At 32.8% G+C, this 11,438-nt stretch overlaps 1 protein-coding gene across 1 annotated transcript; it reads left to right on the forward strand.

Annotated features, from left to right (window-relative positions):
* Window positions 1–584: 584 nt before the first annotated feature.
* LOC126759068 (pancreatic lipase-related protein 2) lies at window positions 585–10,641 on the forward strand. The gene is made up of 5 exons (XM_050473662.1): window positions 585–1,376; window positions 8,150–8,415; window positions 8,482–8,643; window positions 8,707–9,352; window positions 9,422–10,641. The coding sequence occupies exons 1-5, from the start codon at window positions 1,259–1,261 to the stop codon at window positions 9,838–9,840; spliced, it is 1,611 nt and encodes a 536-aa protein (XP_050329619.1). The 5' UTR covers window positions 585–1,258; the 3' UTR covers window positions 9,841–10,641.
* The last annotated feature ends 797 nt before the right edge of the window (window positions 10,642–11,438 follow it).

Raw genomic sequence — 11,438 nt, forward strand, 5'->3', positions numbered from 1 at the left:
AAATATTGATATAGCAGTACAAACAAACATACATATTTCATTATTTTCAATAATTCTTTTTCGATTTTCACATTCGCTCTTCTCGAATGTTCCGACATGAAAAAGTAATTACAAAACAAAATGTGCAAATATGTGCGTACTATTTGTAAAAATGCGTGGAACAACAAATACGACATACATATTTATACATACATACATACATATGTGCATATGTTCATATATATGTATGTTTGTAGAGTCATGTCCACAGCGCTTTACCTTTCATCACTGGTGCCATCTGACTTTACGAGCAAGAATCAAGATCAGTTGCAAGCGCAACAACTCCAAAAGCTGTAATTACAATGTAATGCAACAACAACAAAGCGTATATATGTATGCATGTCTATGCACACTATCAAGCATAAATCGCGCACTGGCCAACTGCCTCACCGCACTCAACCTCACCGCAACTTATCTCTACTCATCCCGCCAGCTCAATCTCAAACCAAGTCAAAGCCGAAGAACTAGCCGAGTAAACGAAGAATTACCACGATTTGCGTGTCTCTTGCGCTGACCGACTTGCTAACTGCTGTGTGGACTCATGTTCGTTTGCGATCGGCTCGACTTGATTTCGCTGCGGAAGATTAAGTGCGTCACGGTGCACGCGAGTATCAATAAAATTGCCGCCACGCTGCTGATACGAGTCAGTATAGCGGCGTTTTTCAACCAAAACAGATGAGCTTGGCCGAGCTACAAGTATAAAGTGTGCGAGCGAAAACGATCGTCGGCCATACATACAGACCTAACCTCCTACTTATAAGAAAAGTCAAAGTGAATTGAATTGAAAAGTGTAAAGCGAAAGTTGGAAGAAAGTAGAAGACGAAAGAACCTTAAGACAAGAACAGAACTGCGTGCGGAAAGTGAATTTGCTACGGTAAACTTGAAACAACAAAAACAACATTAAACTCGCAAAAGTACAAAGTGATCATACTTGATTGCAAAGTGATCGCATCCGATTAAAATTCCAAAGAAAACTTCAATTCTACGCTGTAAAGTAAGAACGAAAATGTAGCTGCTCACTGCTGCCTTGAATATCAATTTGTGCGCTATTTTTGGCAAGTGATCGCTTGTGAAGTAAAAAACTAAAAAAAAAACTGTGAAAATTACAACAATAAACATAAAAAAAAACCATAAAACCGTTAAGGTTGTAAGCAGACATTATAAGAATCAATAAGAATTTTTATTGCCATTGCAATATTTGTTAAACAACAACAACAAAATGTACATATCGAATTCCACCGGTGGCCTGATGCTGCAGACGATGCTCTATTTGGCAAATCAGACCAGTAGAGCAGCGGTGAACACATTGGTCGATCTGCCGCCAGCGCAGAAGAGTGGTAAGTGCATGATCATGAATCATATTTGTGTGAAGTATGTGTGAATGTGCCTCGTGTGGCATGTGGCGCGATTGACAGGTGGCGTGTTGCGTTGAGGAAGTAGCACTAAGTGCAATGTGAGGAAAAAATTTGTTTGCGGGGGGCATATTTACAGTTGTTTACTAGCAATGAGGTAGCTTTGATACATGTACGCAACTAGTTATGAACTAGTCCGAAACTGGTTATACCATGATTTATTTTCTTTTAATAATAAGTTCACTGATATTTATCAGCAATTAGATCGTTTTATTTTCTGTGCATGTAACTAGTTACAAACTGGTCCGGAACAATTTATAAATTATTATTATTTCAATACATTATTTACAGATATATATTTACTAGCAATGAGAACGATTTTTTTCTATTTATGCAACTAGTTACAAACTAGTCCGAAACTACTCCTAAATTATTTTTCTTTTGATGACATATTCACAGTTATTTACTAGCAATGAGAGCGATTTTCTTCAATGAATGCAACCAGTTACAAACTAGTTCGAAACTAGTTCATCATTATTATTTTTTTAATGGAAGTGGAAGTACAGGAGATGATCTTAAAAATTACTTATCTTAGTTTTTAGCCAGTTAGAAATTAGTAGTTTATGAATTTTTAACAAGTGGCTCAGAAAATCTTGTTAAATTATGTATTCCATTTTCATCACTAATGAATTTGATATAAATTTAATTAAAATCTATAATAGTTAGTTTTGCAGGCATAATTTCATCCAATTTTTAATTACAGCAACTAGTTACAAACTAGTACCAAACTGGTTTCAAGTGAGTTTCATTTCCTAGCTTCTGCTTAATGTTTCATAAAATGCTTCGAAATCTCTTCGGCTCTATTTCCAGCGAATATAGGCTATATAGAGTCCTTTTCAGTTATAGACTGGCTAGTATTCAGAATAATAACACTAGTTTACAGTTATTTTGCGGCTGTGCTGTTGGAGGTTGTTTCTTGCTAATTTTGGTTTGCTGAAACCGAAAATTTATACTAAAAATTTCCTAACTCGTCGTATTTTTTGTGTTAGCCCGTAACTACTCCACAACTAGACCAAAATAGTTTGCATATAAACACAATTTATAACTACTATTATCTTTGAAAGTAGTTAATAAGGACAAAAAATATATTACGCAACTTTTGTCAATCAGTCCGTAACTACTCCGCAACTACTCCAAAATATACATATAAACAAAATCTATATCTACTACATTTAAACTCTTCTTATAAAGCAGTAAATAATGACAAAAACATTATATTATGCAACTAGTTACAAATGACCTTAGTTACGTAACTAGTTCGCTTTACACCACTCAGTGCCCAAATACGACATATGCTGCTAAATAACATATTATCAAATTGCAACATCCATATGCACGCATTTGCCCAAACCTGCCTCAAACCAAACTCGCTTTTAAGAACCAATTAAATTTATGTAAAATTTATGTCAAGCGATTGCGTTAACATAGTTACAAGTTAGTCAACTCGGAAATGGCCGATTTCGTAAGTTGCTTGGGGAAGCATAATAGTGGTAAAACTAGTCTAAAAATTTCGTCACATATGCAATCAACCTGTCTAGTGGCCAGTTATCGATTTGGTTCTCTTTAATTCTTTTTTTCACAAGTTTCTTGTTGCCCACTGCGCGGCCACCCCACCTTCCGCTGAGCTTGCAAGCTGTACTGCACTGCTGGTGATTCTATGTCTGCCTGCCCGGCAAACATTTGGTAATATGTAAACTAGTAAATGAGCGCTTTCAAGCACATATTTATATATATATGTATATGTATTAAATAGTCACAGACATATGTATGTATGTAAATACCTTAATATCTGGTTTTCTTAATTTAGTTTTCTTTTTTTTAGAGGAATTTGGTCTTTACTTTTAATATGGCATGAAAGTCTTGACTTAAAAATTTGTTGAACCATTGTTTGTTAAGTAGGTACTTGAGTGCAAATATATGTTTATACATAAATGTAAATACATACATACATATGTAAGGTCGTGCTGCTCAATCAGCCGCATAAACTTGATTTTTTTTTTTTTACTTGTATGTACAAAGGCACAAACATACATAAATTTACACAAATTTACTCTTTAACAATGGGAGCCAAAGAAAATTTTCACTTTATTGCATTAAGTATAAACATAAATTTGTTTATCTTATATCTATATTAACAAATGCAAATGGTTTAGTTTGTAATTTTTGGCTACCAAGAGACGTTTTTGGTAAAACAAACAAAATCAAAAAAATAAATGTTGGATACCCTTCACAAAACAAGACGTTTCCATACAAGAACTTGATGTTGTTCGTTCAGTTTGTATGCCAGCTATATGCTATAGTGATCCGATCTGGAAAATATCTTCAGATATTTTAGTGTTGCTTAGGGCTATAAGCCATGCAAAATTTCATAAAGATATCTCGTCAAATAAAAAAGTTTTCCCTACAATGACTTGAGTTTGATTGCTCAGTTTGTATGACAGCTATATGATATAGTCGTCCAATGTCAGCGCTTCCGACAAATGAGCAGCTTCTTGGTGAGAGAAAGACATGAGCAAAAATTCAGATCGATAACTCAAAAACTAGTCCGTCTTCGCGTATATGACAGCTGGTCTCAGCTCTTCACGGTGATTATTTATGGTAGAGTTTTAGGTATATAGACGAATTTATAAAATAGATGACATATGTATATGGTATATGTATATCTATACATCGTGACCTAAATTACAAAATATCCCAACACTTTTTTTCATAAGTTTACAGGCGATGGAAAAACGATATAATAGAAACAACTCACATTGAAACAAAATTTGTGTTCGGTTATAAAATGGTTAAATATTGGTTATATATCGGTTACATATATCTGACGGCGGAAACTAAAAATTTTATGCTACATGCAACTCAATTTCGATTTTTTTGATTATACGTTGTTTTGCATTTTAGGTGACGATATGAAGCTTGGTTCTGTATATATAGGGTGGTCGAAAAAGTGTTTTCGTATTTGTAATCAAACTTCAAATTTGGCTATAAATACTTTTTCGACTATATATAATGTATATATATATATATGTATATATTAAAGTAAATATTTGTTATAAAATGTGTGTTTAAACAAGAAATGCTTAGAAAACGATTTCTTAGTAAATCATTAAAAATATTTGATTAAAGGAAATCATATATTTTCATTATATATTCTTTTCTTCTTAAAACTCGCATTTATTAAGAAAAATTATGCGAATTATTGATTACTTTTAATATTAAAAAAATGTCTGGGCAATATTGCACACATTATTTATTGCTGGCGACAGATGAGATAAGAACTTCCACTAATATTGTTGCCAACCACCTACAACATCGACTAAATGCAAATAATAACAAAAATTAACACAAAAAAAATGAGAAAATAATGAAATAAATTAATAATAAAAAAAATAAAAACTTACAAAATTATATACAAAAAATTAGAATTTTTATTTTTATCTTATTTTTATTTTATTTTATATTTTATTGATAAATTTCTTTATTTTTTTTTTATAATAAAATTTAAATTAAATTTTTCAAAAATAAAATTATAAAATTTTTTATATATTTTTTATATATTTTTAATATAATATAATTTTATAATTTTTATTTTTGAAAATTTTTTTTATATATTTTTAACATAATATCATTTTATAATTTTTATTTTTGAGAAAATTAATTTAAATTGGTTATAAAAAAAATAAATAAATTTGTTAATAAAATATAAAATAAAATAAAAATAAGATAAAAATAAAATTTCTAATTTCTATATATTTTTAATATAATATAATTTTGTAATTTTTATTTTTGAGAAAATTAATTTAAATTGGTTATAAAAAAAATAAATAAATTTATTAATAAGAAAATTAATTAAAAAAATAAAAAGGAATGAAATTAAGTAATCAAATATAAAAAAAATAAAAAATAAAAGTTGTAAAATATTTAATATTTATATTTAATAGAAAAATATTTTTAAAATATAAAAAAATAATAATTTAAATTTGATTTAAATAGAAAAATGCAATTCAATTAAAAATCAATTGAAAAGTATCTGCAAAAACTCGAGGAAGTCATCTTGAATCAATTTAATTGAATTCAGCATTAGTTACAGCACATTTCCTCCACAAATCAGCCAAGAGCTTTGTAGACAACGGCGCATCGGAGTTCAAAGAGTGCAAATTCTGGCGATAAGTGCGGTCGTCATGAAACCACTTTTCTTGCGAACACGCATATACATATGTACATATTTAATATATATGTAAATGTCGCATAATACTTCAGAAATACTACACGAGCATCAAAGAGTATAAAAATATTAGAAATGATAAGCAAAATTTAATTAAGTAGTACCAGGCACTAAAAGCCTTAATTGACACTATATTTTAATTATATACAAACATATAAATATATATATAATATACTATATATGTATATGTATATGTATGTATATGAATTCATAACTATAAGCGAGCCAGTTTTGTAAATCGCGCTTTCGAAACAGAAAGTGAAGCTTTAAATTTAAAGAATATGTTATATATGTATATATATATACTTACATATATACATATACATATTGTATAAATACATACATTGTTGTAGACATAATTCACAATCTAATTTAATTTCGCAAATTGTGTGACTACAACCTCGACTCTGTCCCACTGGATTGCTCCATAGAACAAAGCTTCGTTTAGAAAAAGTAGCAATAAAAACTGTTGCTTAGCGGTCTCTTTGAAATTCATTACAAAGTACAATAGAGTATTTTGACGTGTGCTTTTTGGTAGTCGGAGCAGCTTGTTGTATTTATTTATATAAGCCAAAGCGTCATCGTTTTTGCTAATCAAAGCTTAGAAAAATTCTCTACAGACTATAGACTTTGAAAATGATAAAAAGTGAAAGATATTTATAGTAGCGGAATTATTAGTCAGCGGAAACGAAAGATAATAAAGCAACAATTAATTGAATAATAATTAAGGGGCGATTTAGGGGTAATCTGAATTTCAATTCTCACTTAAAAAGTCAGAGTTTTTCTCAGAAAATGCTAGAAGAAACACTGCACTAAACGATTAAAAAATTTCAACACAAATTTTTATTGATTAAATGAGTCAGTTGGAACAAATTTCATGTAGAGTGTGCATATGTACATATGTATGTATGTCATATACTTTGAATTCAGTAAGGAAAGGGTTAATAATTAGGTCAATTCTTGTAGTTCAGTAAATGAAGTTTAAATATATGTGACCTGGTCCACGGAAAGAATGCTTAGGTGTCAAAAAAAAGGAGAACAATTAATGAGATAACGAGAAACTGACGATTATTTTTAGCAGCTTTTCCTAGAAAACTAGTTTTCGCACGTTAGCTCCCTTTTCGTAGACCAGGTCACATATAATGAGTTAACAAAAAAGAAATTTTTAAATTGTTTAGCTTGAGGTCTATGCTGCAATTTCTTATAAACATACATATTTCATAAATTTAAATTGTCAAAAATGGAACATGTGGCAACTCTTACTAAAATATTTTAAATTATAAACACTCTAAAAATACTTTTAACTTGAAATCCATATCATAGTTCTTCAATAAATCACAAAATTTGTTTAAGTTTTTTTTTTTTTGGTGTGGCAGCCCGTTTCTAAAATATATCTGACAGTAGAAATTTTTATTGTAATTATTTAAAATACTTTAGACTTCAAATTCATATTACATTTATTGAATAATTCACAAAATTTGTCAAGGTTTTTTTCTAATGTGGCAACCCGTTTCTAAAATATTTATTACAATAGAATTTTCTAAAGTATTTTTGTTTTATTAGTTTTATGCAATTGTTGTAAAATTAAATTTATTTAATTAATTGTAATAGTACAAAATTTTAAACGGCTGGCATCACTGCTCAAAAAAAAATTTTGAACAGAAACATTTTTTGCTATTCAAAGTCCATGTTGAAATGTATTATTTATTTCATTAATTAAATAAAAAATATTTAAAAAGATGGCAACCCTTTCCCAAAATATTTTAAAAACTAATCAAAGAAAATTTCGACAGAAAAATTTGTTGTTCAAGGTGCATTTTATTTATTTCATTAAGTAAATAAAAAAAATTGAAACAGATGGCAACCACTTTCCAAAATATTTCGATTCTTCTCTATTAAAAATTTATTGTTTAAAGTCCATGTTGAATGTTTTATTTATTTCATCAAAATAATTAAGCAAAATAAATTAAAATGATGGCAACCCTTTTTCAAAATATTTTGAAAACTAATCAACGAAAATTTCGATAAAACAATTTATTGTACAAATCGTAGGTTAAAATGTTTTATTTATTTCATTAAGTAAATAAAAAAAATTGAAACAGATGGCAACCCTTTTCCAAAATATTTTAAAAACTAATCAAAGAAAATTTCGGCAGAAAAATGTATTGTTCAAAGTCCATGTTGATATATAAAAATTTAATTTAATAAAAATATCAGACAGGTGGCAACTCTGTTTACCAAGTGTTTTAATATCATAAAATTTTTTTTATAATTGACGAATTTTTGCTATTTTATTGTGATGAAATTATGAAATAGGTGGCAACCTTCTTGTTAGCTCGGCTAAGTAAAGTATACAAGGATAATAGCATACTACCGGATCCGACCCTGATACACACATTCACACACTTCTCGCTCTGCCTACATTTTTTTTACTCTTACCAAATTCACTTTTCTATTTCCACTTACCTTGCAGACGGCAACGAGGTGAAATGTTATGGTGTTTACGGTTGCTTTCCATTAAATGGACCCTGGACGACTGAGACGCGGCAGATCAATGTGCATCCACAGAAACCCTCACAAATAGAGCCACATTATACGCTCTACACGAAGCGCAGCATGGAGAAGCCGAAATTTATAGATCTCAATGATCCGGAAGCGGTGGCACAAATGGGCATAAATCCAGCGGGCAAAATATTTCTCGTCTCGCATGGTTACCTAGAAAATGGCAATATCGAGTGGGTAAGTAACTAGACACACCGGACTATTTACTAAGCTTTTACTTACCTTCCACTAACATTCTTCCAGATGAAGGAGTTAGCCAAGACATTGCTGCAAAGCGAGGATGAAGGCAATGCCGCCGTAATACTCATCGATTGGGGCGGTGGCTCGAATCCACCTTATGTGCAGGCGGCTGCAAATATTCGTTTAGTTGGCGCCATCACCGCACATGTCATACACATGCTCTATGTAAGTCTCCCCAAACACCGAGTCAATGTTCCTTACTCATTTCTGTATTTTTTCAACTCTCAGGAGGAGCTACAACTGCCCCATCTACGCAACGTGCACATCATCGGTCATTCGCTGGGCTCACACTTGGCTGGCTATGCCGGCTATCACCTGCAGCAAGACTTTGGCTTGAAGCTGGGACGCATCACGGGATTGGATCCGGCGGCGCCACTCTTCTCCGAAACTGAGCATATAGTGCGTTTGGATCGCTCCGACGCCGAGTTCGTGGACGCCATACATACAGACGCGAATCCGTTCATGAAAGGCGGTCTGGGCATATATCAACGTGTCGGTCACGTCGATTTCTATCCCAATGGCGGCTCCGATAATCCCGGTTGCGATGTGCGTCTGCAGGACTACATGAGGAGTCGCAAGAGTTCCGTTTTCTTGAGCATGCAAGAGTTTCTCAGCTGCAATCACATACGCAGTTACCAATACTTCACGGAGAGCATAGAGAACAAGTGTCCGTTCATGGGCATCACTTGCGAATCGTACGAGGCCTTCAAAGAGGGGCTGTGTTCGCGTTGCGATGAAAATGGACTGCTTTGCATGCGCATGGGCCTACACAGTTACACGGACTATAAAGAGTTGCAAGCGGTGGGCGAGTTGCGCGCTAATGACAAACCGCCGGTGCTGTATCTGACGACAGCGGACAAAAAGCCCTTCTGTCGTAAGTTCTCTTTATATGTGAATCTTTATACAAATCGCTAACTTTTTCCTTTGTTTTTGTTTACCGCAGGTATTCACTACAAAATCACCGTGCGCGTGTCGGGTCACGACGAGAGCACCATGCATGGCGGCGAAATCGGCACAATCTCACTGCGTCTCCACTCGAAGACGCGCAGTAAGAAGCTTACAGATCACATACGCTTCTCCGAGAAGGCCATGTACTTCGAGCCGGGCTTTGAGTACAGTGCTTTGGTGACGGGCAAAGGTGTGCCCGATCCGGCGTCGTATGCCTCTGTCTACTGGGAGTATCAGACGAACTTCTTGAATCCGCTCACATGGCGCATACTCTCGGCGCCGCGCATTTACTTGGATTATATAATGATTGAGTCGCTGGAGTACCCCGACATGCAGTTGAAGCTGTGTCCACTCAATGAGAACGCTGTGATATCCGGCACGGAGAATATACTGCAGGAGAAGTATTGCAAGTGATGAGTTTCATAGCTCACACTTTTGCTGTAAATATTATCACGTGATAAGTCAACTTTAATGCCGTTAGCTGCATTTCACACACAATATAACGGAAATTCCGAAAATTCAACAAATTGCGAAGAACGGATTGAAGAAGACGCGTTGAACTACAGCCGTTTCCGCGGCAACTGTCAATTGCAACGGAAGTGTCAGAAAGTACCGCTGCACCAACAAAAAATAAACTTCCATATACTCACCATAGATGTCGCAAGGAAAGAGATTTAGCCAAGTTGAAAACCATGCGTGAGATGAGAACAGTATTATTGCTGTTCCCTATTGAAGAGTTCATTTTCTCTGAAGAATTTTGGCGGTGTTCTCCATTTATGGGTACACTTAATCAAGCAACTACACAGACCTGTTCGCCACTTTTCGCATTGTAGAGATTTTAAACTACTCTCTTCTCAGCGTAGACCTGCAATTGCTTCTCTTCTCAATCAGTTTGGAAGCGCTCCATACATTTTGAGTACGGTTTCTTCGTTCTCAGCCACCATACCTGTAGGAATATCATACATACTCACTTGTAAATACAAACATACATTCAGACATACTTAATTAGTTGGAAAACTCATGTGTACATATATTACCTTGTAACAGTAAAATTACCTTATAACAGTATAACTACTACTACTACTACATACATACATACATACATACATATTTATTGAATAATTTATGTGAAATTATTTTGTACCTAATTTATTTGAATATTTATGTACCATAATAAGATGATATATAAAATGACTAATAAATATTTAAGATTTACGAATTTGTGCTACTTAAAATGGATTTTTTTGAGGTTAGGACAAATTTTTTGTAAAGATGAGTCCAATGTTGTTTAGCTCATGGACTTCAACCCTTCAGAAGATGAGTTTCGCTTGGTTTCATTAAACCAAAAATTAAGTACAATAAATGTGGCAGCTTTATAAGGCCAAGGACTGACCCTACATATCTGAGACCCCTCTCCGTATGCTTCGACCCCGTCGAAACAGCACGTTTCCTGGGCCTACTGTTGGATAACCTCGATGATAACTTATCTGAACCTTACCACCCTGATGTGGACTAGATAACGGTTACAACAACAACAATACCGTTACATATTTATATTATTATTTATGATTTTTGACGTATTCCCCTGGAGGTTTAAAACAATAATGTTAGAATGCTACCACCTGTTTGAAAATTTTCGAAAAAAATTTAAAAGATAAAACACTCATTGCAAATTGTAACAAACAGTTAAGCCCTGACAAGGTTACTGCTGAAATTATTTTTTGTAGAGTTGCCACCAGTTTAATGTTCTAAGTTCAATAGAATAGTGAAGATAGAATATACTTGTCAAACTAAGGAAATTTAAGAATGCTTAAAATTAAAAAAATATTTTTTTGAATATGGTTGCCACCCTTTTGTAATTTAAAATAAAAATATTTTGTAAAAATAAAATATTTCAATATGGATATCAAAATAAACCCGGTTTAGAAATATAATTTTTAGAGTTGCCACCTCTTTGAAATATCTAATTTAATCAAATTGGAAAGTATCGAAGAGAATTTCAAGGAATTTCG

Source organism: Bactrocera neohumeralis, chromosome 5 (genome assembly GCF_024586455.1).
Source record: "Bactrocera neohumeralis isolate Rockhampton chromosome 5, APGP_CSIRO_Bneo_wtdbg2-racon-allhic-juicebox.fasta_v2, whole genome shotgun sequence".
Lineage (NCBI taxonomy): Eukaryota > Metazoa > Arthropoda > Insecta > Diptera > Tephritidae > Bactrocera > Bactrocera neohumeralis.